Here is a 15,304-nt window from a genome sequence, read left to right on the forward strand (position 1 = left end):
GGCAGGGAAAGGGAACAGACAAGGGATGCTGAAGCACCCGGAGATTAGTGATTCCTGGGTCTGAAGGGACAAAGGAAGGAAATTACACTCCTGGAGGGCAGAGAGAGCTGGCCCTTGAAGGAGGGGCTGCCCAGCAGGAGCCATTATTGTGGAGGCTAACAGCTACTATCGGGACTGTGGCACAGAAACCAGGAAGGAGGGACAGAAATACCCCTAGCTTTCTCTCCTCCTGCCCTCCATTCTTCTGCTGGGGAAGGGAGCCAGACACAGGCCACAGAGGCCAACCTTGCAGGCACAGAGAAGAGAAAGGCAGAGAAGGGATAGGGAGATTTCTGACATTAAGCTTAATTGACTTGCTTTTTGGCTTCCTAAGGGCTTATTTAAAGATATGTCCTCACTCTTTTGTCAAGTTCTAATAGATTAAACTGTGAACGGTGGCGTGTTCCAGGCAACATGGAATGATCCTCAGGAAAATCATGGAGCTGGGTTCATGACTACAGACTCATCTCTACCATTGCTGGACCCTCAGGAATGCTTGGTGGTCCTTCTGAAAGTTCAAATCATTTCCCTCAGGAACAGTTTTTAAATTTATTTATTTATATTGGCTCCTGAGCCCACATCTGCTGCCAATCTTTTTTTTTTTTCCTTCTTCTTCTCCCCAAGCCCCCCAGTACACAGTTGTATATTCTAGTTGTGGTCCTTCTGGCTGTGCTATGTGGGACACCGCCTCAGCATGGCCTGATGAGTGATGCCAGGTCCACGCCCAGGATCCGAACCGGCAAAACCCTGGGCCAAAGAAGTGGAGTGTGCAAACTTAACCACTGGGCCACAGGGCCAGCCCCTTCAGGAACATTTTATATTTAAATCACCTCCCTTTTTATCAGGTTCCCTGTCCATTATCTCTTCATAGGGCCAGGACCTTTCCTCCTCCTTTACAGAGAAAAGAGATGCCAGCTAGCTTTCTGTCTCTTCAGAGATCTAACTCCATCACTCTCCTCCTTTATCTCTAGTCTCTCCCTCTTTTCTTATTCCTACTACCTGGCACAAAATATGGCCATATCTGTAATATTTTAAGAAGTAAAAAGAAAATAACAAAACCCTTCTTCAACTCTAGTTACTGATTCTCCACCTCCGTCACCATCTTTCTTTCATGGATAAACTTCTTGAAATTATGGTCTACGCTTGCTGCTAGTCTCCTCACATCTCAATCGTTCCTCAAGCTACCATGGTCTAGTTTTCACTCACCAACCTGCCAAAAGCACGTTTGATGGCAAATGATTTCGTTAATGGCCAAACCAATGGATATGACTTTGCAGAACTTGATGTGACTGACCTCTCCTTTTTTGGATGTCTTATTTTCCTTTAACTGACATTTCCTAGGTTTCTTATTCTCTTCCTAGGCCTTTCTACTAGTTTATTCTCTGGCTTTTCCCCTCTGTTCTATTCAAGTTTTGGTTATTCTTTTCAAGTAATGAGTGCTTCCTGGGTGCTCCATTCTACACCCAAGGTTTCAAGAAATTCTCTTTACACATCAGTTACTGGAATCTATTTCACAGTCTAGATCTTTCTCTCGGGCTTCAGATCCACCTAGCCAATTGTGCACTTTATGGGCACCTCAAACAACGCATATCTGAAAAAGTACTTACTTTCTCTGCAAAGAGCCCAGTCCTGTCACCCAATCCTGAGCATCACTTTATACTACTTTCTCTTCCTTCTCTCCATTTGGTTATCTAATTGTGAAAATCTACCTCCTAAATCTCTCTTTAACTGGTTACCTCCTTTCCTTCGATTGTCACTGCCATAAGCCAGGTGCTAGCTTGGCCCAGGCTCTTGTGTATTACCATGATCACCACAACATCCCAGTCTTCTTGCCTCCAAATCTTCAGCCCCCAAGGTTCGCCTTCTCAAGGATGGTCAAGGGAGCTTTCTTAAAGACAACAACAAAACCTAATCATCTAAATTCCCTGCTTAAAATTTTTCACTAGCACCCTCTTACCTTTGGGAGAATCCAGAACTTCATGTTATGGGGCTTAAGGTACTTCATGACCTTGAAGTCTTACCTCACCTCTCATTACTCCCACCAAGAGAATACCCTTTATTTTATCCATACTTCATTGCTCTGATTTTCTAGACTTGACCAAGCTTTCTCACCTGTACAGTCATGCACTGCATAATGATGCTTTGGTCAATGATGGACTGCATATAATGGTGTCCCATAAGATTAGTACCATATAGCTTACATGTGTAGTAGGCCGTACCATCCATGTTTGTGTAAGTGCTGTAGGGGAGGAAGAAATCTTCCTCTGACCTTCTAGGTTCTTCTGGCTGGTCTAAGAAATTGATATGAGACTAACAGAAGAAAAACAAAAGTTTAATAAGATTTATACATCAGAGAAACCCAGGAAAACCAAATAACTTGCCAAAATGGCCAAAGCCCTCCTCACCTTAAATACTATCCTTAGCTAAAGACAAAAGAAGATGTTGGGGTAGAGAGAGTCAGGGACTTCAAAGGGAAGCAAGGCAATTCATAGGTAGGTGAAAAGGAGCAAACATTTGGAAAACAAGTGTTTGGCTACACAGAAACAGAAGAATACAGAGGGGAGCCCAATAAACAGACTTTTCTAGGTTCCTCTCTGTCTACCACCTGGTTCATGTTATGCTAAGGTGATAGCTTGCTTCCTGAGACAGGTTTTTTTAATCTGAATTCTTTTAGGCAGTTAAGGGGGAGGTAACAAGAAAAACTTTGAGTTTTTTGTTTCTTAAAAATAATCAGCCTGAAATTATTCTCATGTTAAAGAGACACATTTTGAGGTGGCAAATTTTGTTCCCCTTTAGTATTTTCTATGATGTTCACACAACAAAATTGTCTCAAGACGCATTTCTGAAAATGTATCCCCATCATTAGACAACGCATGACTGCAGCTCTTGGCACATGCAATATATTCCCTGTGTCTGGAAAGCCTTAACCTGATTTCTACTTGTTCCTTCTGACTGAGATCGGGGCCGTGTTCTTTGAGCACCGACCATTTAAAAGAAAATATAAAATACCCTGCATATTTAATAATCCACTCAAATTCCTGTTTGCCTTTGAAGACTCACATTGCAATCAAGAAGCCTTCTTTGACTTCTCTCCACCCTTCAGTCTGGATTACGTGACCCTCTCCTGCACTCACTGGCACCAAGAGTCTTCTCTGGAGGGCACAGTGATCCCAGAGTTGGAATTGTTTGTTTACTTGCCTGAGTTACTCATTACGCTGTGCACATGGATTACCCTTTTATCTCTGCTGTCCCAGACTAGCAGAGGGCCAGGTACCCTACAAATATTTATAGAAGTGAAATTAAATCCTCCCTCAGTAAACACTGCTCAGCCTTGCCAAATCATTTTACTTCATCCCCAACAACTCTAGGGAATAGGAAAGAGTAAGAAGATTCCTGGATTCACCAAAGATAGTGTTGTCAACTGTAAAGAATGCTGTGAACTCAGCTGACCTGGGTTTTAGTCCTAACTCTACCACCAGCTCTGTAAATCCTTTTGCCTTTTGGGAGTTTTGCTTCCTTATTTGTTAAATAGAGAGATTGGACTGTGATTTCTGTCTCCTTCAGTTCTGACACTCTGTGACTGAAAGAGACCATTTACAGAATAAAAATGCACACTTTAAATCAGCTTGAGGTACAAAATTCTAAAAGCCTATTAGGATGCATTGTTTCTTCAGGAGAACCAAGTGGAGGGGAGAATGGGTTGATAATCGTTAACTATCAGAGTGACCACTGAGAGACAGATTACTAGTTATATCTCAGTATGTTGTCCCAGATCTGCCCCACCCTGTCCTGGCTAAAGATATTATTTCACAGCCTCCCTTGCAGCTAAGGCCATCTAACAGATTATGGCCAGTAGGAAGAGATATTTGAACTTCTGGACTGTGCTCTTAAGGGAAAGTAGAGTGACTATTCCTTTCCACTTTCCTGTTGGCTGGCAAGACCTAGAAGGTTCCTTCTTGAACCACATTTGCAAGTTAAGTGTTGAGCATGGCAGAAGTATAGGACAGAGGGAATCTGGGTCTTTGGTACCACCAACTATACCTGCTCTGGATTTTTATGAGAGAGAAAAAAATTTCTTGTTTAATTAATTAATTTAATAAATCCCATTAAGTTTTGGGATTCTTTCTTAAAGCAAAAAAGACAAAAACAAAACAATCTTCTAGTATCCTTTATAATATAGACACTAAAATAAGAAAATGTTTTACTATTTTCAAAGCACACTGAAAAAAAAGAACAAAAATGGTAATTTTGTTAACGAAAACCACTTAGAAGTTTGCTTCAACCTTTAATAAAATAATTAATTTTTAGGAAATTTACTACCCAGAACAAGATCCTAAAGCTTCATATTCTGCATTCCACTTTATCATAAAGAAGCTATTGCCCAGAGACAGACTGAGAAGGCATTTATTTGGCAAAGCAAATCCTAATCCTATAAACCAGTTATCTACTGATTGATCATAATGAAGACTCTAAAACAAGTCACCAAAAGAGTTTTTTTTGTTCAGTAATCCCGTTTACGGTGACAGATAAACATGTAATGCTTTTGTGGCTCTCACAATATAAGCTGTGAAGTTCTGAAACATTAACATCCTTCACTGCTTTCCAGGGGGCGGAAGTGATTACGCTTAATGGTATTACCCAGAAAGTATGGAGGCGCCATAAAATAAAGGCTCCATTATCAGATCAGGCTCCAAGGAGAAAGTGGCCCAGAAGCATTTGAAACACTCCTCTTCCACTAGCTCAGTGGCAGAGGGAATGCTGGTCCCCATGGAGCACAGTCTGCCTGTGAGCTCAGGTCAGAGGAGTAGAGGCTGCAGCACCGCACGTCTTGAACAAGCCAAGCAGGAGGCGCCAACTCACAGAACACTCCACAGGGAAGAAAGCTTTGGTATAATCAGTTGACAAACAGACAGCACTTAGGGGTTGCACTTTGAGCTAGTGCGTAAGGAAAACTAAAAATATTCTACCATTAATAAGGGCCAAGAGCTAAAAAAAAAATAAAAACAAAAACACCTTCCAGAGGCACTGGAGAACAATTCCATTAACCACACACTGACTTGTGGGGGAAAGGTTTAATACCAACCTTAGAACCCAGCATACATCCTTCATAGTTCCTAATGCCCAAACCTACATCTATCTACAGCTCACACATTTCAACCTATCTTTCATGATTTGAGATGGCTTCTCCTTGCTTTAGGCTCTTATTATGAATGGGGCCTGCCTGCTTTGCTTGTTAAAGATCAGCAATACTGAGCTCTCTATTTCTTCGATCTGACTACAGAGGGTTTTGGGGGCTGAGGAAGAGAGAAAGAGAGGCAGGAGAACCAGAGAGCCTGATTATAGGGGCCTTGAAAGCCAGGCAGAGGATTCTGGATTTGATGTAGTTGGCAATAGGAAGCCAAAGTAGCTCTTTGAGCAAAGGTATAATATAACAAGAGTCTTATTTTAGTAAGACCATCAGTATGAGCAAGGACTAGAGAATGGCGGCTCAGTTAGGAGAAAACTACCTTAACCTAGGCTGAGATAAACAAGTGCTGATTACGGCTGGTGGCTATAACAAGACAGAGAGGAGAGGACAAAAAGGATACTTTTTATAGAAATGGAAGGAATAAGAGATAAGTTTGCTCCTTAAGAATGAAATAAGAGGGTAGTTGAAGACTTGAAGTAAAGCTCATTAAGGAAGCAAACAGAGTGAAGAGTAAAAAGGCTGAACCCACAATTTACCATCCAAATCAGGACCTTGCTCAGACATTACTCCACCAGAACAACAGGTGCAAAATGGGATGGTCCCTGGCAAAGCGGCCATTCTTGGGCAAATGGAGATGTACAGCCATCCTGTCTGAAAAGGACTTTCACTGCCAACATCGACGATAACTCCCAGATTCATATGACCGGCTTGATCTCTTGTATTCTAGTCCCAGGGTTCCGAAAGCTTGGAGCATTAAAGGAAGCCACCATCAGAGGAAGAAAGAAAGAGTTAAAAGCTGCTGTTGCGAGACAGAGGGGAACAGCCAGAGAGGTGAGGTGGAAAACAAATGCCATGTCCCTGAAGTCGAATCTGTTCTACTGAGTCAGTGTATTTCTCACAGGCCTCCTCTCTTCCATGTCACACCTCAATTTGGGGCCTCTTTGCTTACAGGATTGAGGACCAAACTGCCTTTTTTTTTTTTTAAACAAAATCTTATTTCCTTCAAGTCTAATTTCTGAATCTCCATACCTCATTTCCACGGATGACTAGTGAACTTGACAAATGACTGGGGAGTGGGGGTTGGCAGGTGAAGGACAGGGGGTAGGGGCGTGGGTACAGCATGGACACTAAGCAGATGTACCAGCTGGCTGGCTGGCTGTCACCAGCCCTGCACAGAGCTGTGGTCATGGGAAAAGGCTGAGTCATTGGAGCTGCTCTCCTGAGAAAGCGGAGGGGAAGAAATTGTCCTGAGACACGAAAGGAGTCTTCAAGAAATGCAGGGCTCGGGGAGGAAGGAGGGGTCCATGAGGCCTCTGCAGGCAGATCCAATGTCAGTGGGTTCAAGTCCCAAGCAGCCGCCCTGGTGGCCGGAAGTCAGTCCCCTGTCCACCCCAAGCTGAGATACAGGAACACTGGGTGACCAGAATAGGTGAGGCCTCGGAAGGGATTTCCACCCCTCCCTTCTCTGTTCGTTGAGCTCTCTTATCAATCCTCGTAGTAGTCCACTCATCCTATGCAGCACTTATACAGTGTGTGCTAATGGGCTATTTTCTGTACTACACTGCAAGCTATCAGGGGCTTTGGCACAAGTAGGCATTCATAATGATGTTTGGTTGAAGGCACCCACTCATGGCCACTTCCTGTGCTACTTTTTTTGGTGACAATCTAAAGTTCCTCCATCTTCCACTTTTCTATCCCTTATGGTCTCTGCCTGCCTTTCTCATAATGACTTACCATCGGTGACTCATTGTCCCTCTAGAGAGGGTAACCATAACCTCGTTAAACTCTTAACCTACGTAGTCTACTCTTTTCCTTTATTATCCTGAAACTATTAATTCCCCAAAACATTAAATATTCAGTTTTTCTTAAAAACAATTCCTTCCTATACCTGAATGGGGGCAGAGTGAGGAGTCTGTGGAGTCAGGCAGAGGTGGTTTAGAATCCCAACTGTGCCCTCACAGCAACCCTGCGTTAGCTAGCTCTGAACTTGGGTTACACTGTCTGTACCTTGTTTAGCTTACCTGTAAAATGAGGATACCAAAAACTGCATAAGATTGCTAAGAAAATTATTAATATTTTTATAAACGTTTATAGTATTGGTCTTAGTAAGTACTTAACAGGGTGGTAAAATAGCTAAGTGCCAAGAACCACGCGATACCCACGCTACTGCATTTATCCTCACAACAACTTGGCGAGGAAGCTTCTAATATTGTCTCCGTGTCCCAGATAAGGATACTGAGGCTCAGAGAAGTTAAGGAACTTGGCCAAGGTAACAGAGCTAATAAGTGTGGGCAAGCAGAAATTGAACCCCAGGCAGTTGAACTTCAAGACTTATAAACATTATACTACACGGACTGGCATGAAGGAGGCACTGAACAAGCAGTTCTCAAAAAAAAAAAATAAACCCAAAGCCACTTTAGTTCTTCAGCATTGCCAGGATTTATTGCTTCATTATCTTAAATTCCTAAACATCACTAAAAATAAAAATTAAAATCGACCCTAATTTCATGTGATGCAGAAGGTCCTCATTGTTTGGCCCTCAATATCACAGGATAGTAAATAAGTAGGTCTGCTTCCAAGAATACGGGAGATGAGGGAAGAGGAGAGAACAGAGTGATGCTGGCCTGTGTAGGAGTCTCACTCTGACTGATGTTTATCACTGAAATGTCTGACTTCATCTCTAGCCCTGCCCTCGAAGCCCTCTGACAGTATGGTATCAATGAATATTATTTGAAGTCAACTTATTTTCCACACTTCCCTTTATTCCATTTCTGTGTATTTTTAAATCTCCCTTGTAAACGTGGAATTTAACATAGTTATTCGAAGCAGTATCAGCTTTTGTAACAAGATTTTCCTTGCAGTCTCTCTACAATTTTTTTTTTGGAGACACTTAAATTACTTATTTACTAAGCATCTATTATCCAATTGGCACTACACAGTTGTTACCAGTTTACATAGAAAGAAGGCTGAGCTGCTCTCAGGAGGCATGCTGGTCTGCCCTGAGTGTCTATTTTTTATTCATGCACAGAGTCCCACAAATGATAATCACATATTAGATTCATCCAAGACCAACAAAAAGATTTTTATAAAAATGCAAGCGATGGCTGCTCCATAAGTATTAGCAACAAAATGAAAACAAATCACTTAAGGGATAAAAATGAGGTGGTTTAGAATTATAACTTTGGATGAGCAGCAAAAATAATGCCGAGTACTATTCTAGCATGCCTTCCCCTCAGGCTCTTGTTCGCTGAAGGGTTAGACTCCCAGAAAGTAGTTCCTGAGTAGATACAGCCAAATAATCCCAAACCTAAGCAGCATGTCTGTCTTTGGTGATGAGACAATGACGTCTAATGAAGGTGAGTTAAAATCCCCCATTTTTGATGGTGAGCGGGCTCAGAAATATTTCTGGCTTTAAAGAAGCTCGAGGCTTCTGCTGTGAGTGAAGGCTCCCCTTCAGTTTCTCATTATTTCATCTTTTTTTCTTCCACCTTTCAGACATCTGGTAATTTATGCATTTGGGACTAACCTATTATGTAGCAGCCAAAGAGGAAACGGCCAAGACTACTTTCAGTGCAGAACAACAGAAAAGGCAGCGCAACTTCCTCCAGAAAGGGGCCAGTCACTGCAAATTCTATAGGAAAAGGGCGCCACCATCGGCCTCATTACCTCTGCTAACTGGTGCTTAGGAAAGGGCGCACACCTGCTCAGCTGAAGCCAGCCTGGTACCTTGTCATCGAGGAGCGCCACACACTAAAATAATCGTGGACAGGGCCACAGCTGAGTGGAGGAGAGGTCCTGCGTCACACGATGTGTCCAAATCTGTGATCTACGTTCCTCACACGGCCCGACGTCCTCCACAACCTCAGCCTGCACCATTGGTCATTAAACGCAGCTTCCTTACCCACATCTTCAAGGCTGTGACAAATGACAGGATGTAAGCCTGGACCGTGTGTCTGAAGCAGCCCTCAGAGGTTAACTCCTTTCTGTTTCTCCGGAGAAAACCGGAGTAAAAAAATTGGGGGATTTTTTTTTTTTTTTTTACTATCTCTAGCCCTTATCTCAGCCAATGCCTCCACCCCTATCCTGTACCCCCTAAAACTGAGGATATGTTTTTAAGTTTCCTCTGGAAGCACTGTCTTCAGGGAGCTCTAAAAGCAGAGCCCAGACTCTTCAGAGGAGAAACGGAAACAATTCTCTCTTCCAGGGTGACACTTACAAATTCTTCTCTACACTATTCCTAGAATGAACAACTTTGCTATAAAAGTTGACCAGGCACTGCCTGGTCATAATCCAGATCCATACAAAAGCTTTCCTCAACTGGTAATTATTGAATGGATAGTAGACTATTTAAAAAAATTTAAGACTAGTTTTCCTCCTCTGTAGAAAGGAATTGAACTACAGGACCTATTTAAGGTTCTCTCAGCTTTAAAATGCAAGAGAGCCAAAATTTCCAGATTCGAAGAACGACCCTCACAAATGTGAGCAAGCCACGTGCTATATATTCCACAGCAAGCCTTCAGCATCCTAAGACCTGCAGAGTCACACACTGCTTCCTACGCAGCCCTGTGCCTGCTTCTGAAAGGCAAACACAAAGCGTGGTAACCTACAGAGGGGGACGAAATGAATTGTTTTTCCCTTGAGTGTTTTTTCCTTCAGCAAAATACCCATAATTTTACAGTTGGCTACTTTTATTCTGCTTTTTTTGGATTGACTCATTTGTATCCCTCAGGTTTGAAAATCTTTCTAATAACTACCTAATAATCACTCTGTAGGCTAACAAGCACTCAAAAAAAAAATCACTTAGTTTTTAATCACTGGTGAATTTCAACCCACTGTTCCTGCAGACAATTCCAAGGAGAAGCTTTAGTTTTTAGGTCATAATTCACGTGGTACAACAGCATTCTTCCAGCCCAGCATCAACCAAGACAAATACTGCAAATAGTGGCTGTGGCTACTCCAAAGACAGAACCCCATTCACCCCTGATCCACAGCTGAGGTTGGCGCCCTATAAGTACGAGAAGCTAGACTTGCGCCCACTATATTCTCTCAGTGAACTGACCACAGAGCTGGGAGCTGTGTGCACATTTTATTTTAGGTGACCAGGAAAGTGTACAGATTCACACAGAGACCACAGACCAGAAAAAGGAGGCACGATCAGGAGCAAACCAGCCCCCTCATCAACTCAAAAGCCGTGCCGGGCAAGAAAATCCCTCCACTTACCCAGCATAGCGGTTGCTATAAAGGTGGCTGTGCCCTGGTTGCAGAATCTTCAAGAAGAGCAAGCAAAGAGGCAGAGCAGCAGCTGTCCGGCTCCTGGGCTCCCTGAGGAACTTCATCGTGTTACAGTGAGAGGAGCTGAAAGTTACGGCAGTCACCCGAGGCTGGAGGGGGCTGCTGCACCCCCTCCACACGCGCTCACGTTCTCTGGGAGGGCGTGGGGGAGAAGAGTTGGGAGTGAGCAAAATGTGACACTTCTTTCCAGCCACGGGAAAAAGCGTTTCAGCAGCCAAGGAAGGGAAGTTGCTCTGAAGACTTCGTCTTGGGACAAGAAGCAGCAGCACACGCAGCCGAGCCTCCGAGGCTGCTCCTTCATCAGGCTCCCCCAGAAGGGGCTGGGCCTCCCCTCTGCTGACTCACGGCAGGGCTTCCCTGGGTGCTGCTCCCTTTGGCTAACTCTTCTCTGTTTTGTTTCTCTTCTTTTGCTTTCCAACTTTAGGCCCTTCACTTTTTTTGGATAAGCTTTCTCCTTCTATTATCTTCTACAGCAGAGGACCCTATCCTAATTGCAAATGATTTGTTTGAGGGTGATTTAAACACGCAGGCATAGAACATTCCAGGCTTAATGTTTTGATCTACTGTGATAAATTCCTACACGGATTCCACATCCTGCAATGCTCAGGAATAGTCTTGATGAGCATGTACACAGGGCTACGCTGGGGCACCTGGGTATGGACAGCCAGCCTCAGTCCCGCTCCTACCTATAGGCGGAAGGGACAGTCGGCTCACCGGGCCTCAGGGAGCCCTTCGTGTGCATTCCACACCAGCAGCATCCACACCTGCGGCTATTTCACAGGTTCTTCTAGGGAACAGGAGGCCTCCCCGTGCTTTACCCCCTCTGCTGCACATTTGGAATCATTTAGGGAGCCAGACCATTTAAATCAGAATTCCTGGGGTGGGATCCGTAGTTTCAAAAGTTCCTCAGGTGATTCCAACGCTCAGCTGCCACGCTGGGCTAGCACGGGGCTTCTTTAACGTGTATACAAACCACCTGAGGATCTGGTTAAAATGCAGCTTCTGAGGCAGTAGGTTGGGGCTGGGCTTGAGGTTCTGCCTTTCTAACAAGCTTCCAGGCGATGCTCGTGCTGCTGATCCTCCAGCCACACTTTGAGTAGCTAGGCTTTACTCTAGAATGAGGTCTGCTGCTTCTCTCTCTCTGAAAACCAGGAGTGGAGGGAAATCTTGGAGCAAAGCATTTGTCTTGTTTTTCCCACGCTGGTGATGAAGAGGCTTCTTTGCATCCACTTGTACCCCAATACACCAGAAAACCCATTTTGGGGGGATATGCTTTGCTCTAGTAAGTAAGAACATTGTTATCTAGGGTGCCTCCTGTTACCCCTCATGCCACAGCCTGGTCTTGCTCTGGGAGAGAGAGAGTGAGGCCACATCTCTCCATCACTCTCACTCTTTTACTTTTCAAATTTCCTCAAGAGTCGTAGCCAAGAACTCCTGTACCCTCCGATATTATAGTCAGAGCACCTGTTAGAAGAGAAAGCACCAAATCTCTCCCTCTGTTATCTACCTGGGAGTTAAACCAAACTTAGAGGAGTTTGGTTGACAACAGAGCTGCAATTATTTTCATTTGAAATAGTTCTCCGAAGTTTACTTAACTACCCCAGGATTAGTTTAGTTAATCTCTTCTCTGTGTCGCCTTCCCTAACACCTGGCATGTCCTCTAAGGCACAGCACATCGCATTTAAGTCTGGTTTCCTCACAAGGCTGCCTTCTCAGTGAATGTAGACTGCATCCATTTCATCTTTGTACGCACTTCCTTATGTCTCCAAGAGGGAACGCAATGTTCACTGAAGGAATGATCAACACTGTTTGTTAGGTGAATGACGGACCTGGGAAGGGATTCATTCAACATTTACTCTGTGGCTTCTGTGTCCAGAGACAGGAAAAGACACCTGGGCAGCAGAGAACTCTATGGACGCCTTTGAGGAGCGGACGTTCCAGGGGTCCCCTGTTTTGTTTCTTGTTTATGTCGTCGTTTTCTTCCTTCCTGACGTCATGGCCTCGCGCTCTGGTCTTTGTAAACTGATGAGCCTGCTCTGGAAGGCTCATAGGGGTGCTTCCTGAGGCCTTTTTGAAGAGGGCAAGAAAGCCTATACGACAGCCAGTGAACTGTTGAAATAAGAGGTTACTTTGTAAATAAAATAGTTCATCTCTTTGCATTTCATTATGTCAGAACAATGTATAAATCTGTCACATTATATCACAACATTAAACTAGGAATGTTCAGTCTCTGCTTGGGGATTAAGCTCACCCTCAAATCATCCTGCAGGATTAGATCCAGCGAGCATTTTCAACAAAAGATCTCCAGACCCCCGAGACTAAGGTAATAATTTCCCGGACCATCAAAAATGCAAGAGACCCTGGAGACATCCTATAACCTTCCTAAAAATTTCAGATCAAAGAGAGGTTCTCAAACAATAGAAGCCATTCCTAGCAATCTTCCTCTGCTTTTCTAAGGACCAGGTTATCTGATCAAACTTCTCTTGTGGTAGATAAGCACCCATAAAATGAGTGATAAATGGTGTCCACTTAGCAAGTGGGGAGGAGAAGAGAATGGTTTTACAGATGGATTCAAAGATAAAAGTCCCATTTTTAAGGCACTGAGAGTGAATTATTAACTCAGAGGTTTGGGGGTGGAAAGATGAGAAATTCTATTTATTGCCTATGCCTTTGTCAGATTTTAAGAGTGAGCTTTATTAAAAGAAATATTATCCTGCAGAGAAAAAAAGGAAACTCGTTGGGAAAGGAAAATGTCATCCTTGATTTGGGTCCATTGTTGGTGATTAGATAATTTTTAATGTCCCTTTCAGATCTGGAATTCTATGATGCTGTGGGGGGAGATTTTGCAAATCCTTCTCAAGTATATGGTGAGAGCGTTGTAGATGAATTTTGGTAAAGCTCTCTTGAGGAGAAGGTAAATGGGTGTGGCTGGGCTTTCTGTACAGGCAGCCGTGCCAGTGCAGTTGGCTTGGAGCTCGTTCCTCAATGCGGCGTTAACAGGCACCTTATTGCCTGTCAGATCTCTTTTATGGCTTTCTGCTGTTGTTCTAACTTGTGAGAAAATAGCAAATGTGAAGTTAGGTTACTGCCTTATGCAGTCTTGGCAATTCTCTGAGGAATGTTCTGAAGCTTCCTTTAACAAGGCATTGCTAACCATTCCCTCCCAGCTGTCTTCAGCATCAGCTACCCCTTCTTGTCCCTTTGTGTTTAATCTTTCTCTTGTCAACTATCCATATCTCTCCCAACCTCAAACACAAGCTACTTCTCTACCTTTTTCTTTCTCCAGCTTCTCAAAAGCACAGTCTTGAATGCTGACAACGTGTTTTCCATCCCTACCACCTCGATGAAACTTTCTCTTAAAGATCCATGGTGATCTCTAAGTGGAAAACCCTTTTTTCTCACCCTACTCTGCATTTGCATGGTTTTGTTTTTGTTTTTGTTTGTTTTGAGGAAGATTAGCCCTGAGCTAACATCTGCTGCCGATCCTCCTCTTTTTGCTGAGGAAGACTGGCCCTGAGCTAACATCCATGCTCATCTTCCTTTACTTTATATGTGGGACGCCTGCCACAGCATGGCTTGCCAAGCCATGCCATGTCCGCACCTGGGATCTGAACTGGTGAACCACAGCCATGGAAGTGGAGCCTGTGAATTAACTGCTAGACAACCAAGCCAGCCCCTTGTATAGTTTCTTAGGCTGTTTACCAGCCCATTTGAAACTCTCTTCTCCCCTGGGATTGGCCATATTGTCCTCTCCTGTTCCTCTCTTTCGTAGGGTTCCTTCTCTAGTTTTTGACTGCTTAAAAAGTGGATGTTTTATGGGGGTCTTTATTTGGCCCTCCTCTCTTCTTGATGCACTGAGGACAGAAATGGGCTGGAACGGTTTCATAGAAGAGATTGACGAGCTAGGTCTGAAAGAGGTGGAAGGATTTGGCTGGATAGAGATGGGAAGGCTAGATAGAGATGGTCATTATGATCAAGGAAACATGGTAAAGAAATACAGAGGACATGGTCCCTGACTTTGTGACACTTAATGCTGGTGGAGGGGCTGGGCAAATGAATAAAAACATCACCACACTTGGTGGTTCAATTAATTATATGCAGATAAATCACAGATACTGTGATAGAAAGTTAAGGGGGAGTGGATGACATGTGTAGTGTGTTCTGAGAAGGTAGACACTGAAACCAAATATGAGAGGGAGGCACCTGCACCAAGAAAAGGGTGGTGAGAGTGTGGAGGGAGTGAGGGGTGGGGACAAGACCATTGCAGGCACAGGGAACAGCATATGCAAAGGAGTCCTGTTCAGAATTTACTATAATTCCTTAAGTTGAGACAGGGTAAAGAGTGACATTCAGTCTCCTCAGTTTGGCATTCAAGGCCCATGAAAACTTTTTCATTCTTAACTACTTCAGTATCCCCTGAATACTCCATATTTTTTCCTTCCTCTGGGTTTGTTTTCCATGGTTCCTTGATAATAATGGCCATCTCTATCCAGCTTCCTATCCTCTATCCAGACGAACCCTTCCATCCCTTCAAGACCCAGCTCTTAAAGTCAGTGTCTTCCATGAAACTGTTGCAGCTCATTTCTGTCCACAGTGCTCACCTTTTCTGAATTGAGACATCCATTCGTGTACTCCCTTATGTTCTAGCATGTATTGACACTTAATCCAGTGTTACCATTTACTATAAACTGCTTGAGGGTAGGCACTCTACTGTGTACATCTTCGTATTCTGCAGTATCTGGGGGACTGCTGGGTCCACAGTTGACATCCACTAACAACGTTGTT

The 15,304-nt window shown here is 43.7% G+C and overlaps 1 protein-coding gene across 1 annotated transcript in view; it reads right to left on the reverse strand.

The window, feature by feature from the left end:
- The window catches only part of CPA6 (carboxypeptidase A6), a 268,232-nt gene extending 257,315 nt beyond the window's left edge, over positions 1-10,917 (reverse strand). Inside the window, exon 1 of the mRNA XM_046641651.1 lies at positions 10,448-10,917. Coding sequence (XP_046497607.1) covers positions 10,448-10,563 — 116 coding nt within the window. The 5' untranslated portion in view covers positions 10,564-10,917. The remainder of the gene's footprint in view (positions 1-10,447) is intronic.
- Positions 10,918-15,304: the final 4,387 nt, after the last annotated feature.

This window comes from Equus quagga, chromosome 16 (assembly GCF_021613505.1).
Source record: "Equus quagga isolate Etosha38 chromosome 16, UCLA_HA_Equagga_1.0, whole genome shotgun sequence".
In the NCBI taxonomy this organism is placed as follows: domain Eukaryota; kingdom Metazoa; phylum Chordata; class Mammalia; order Perissodactyla; family Equidae; genus Equus; species Equus quagga.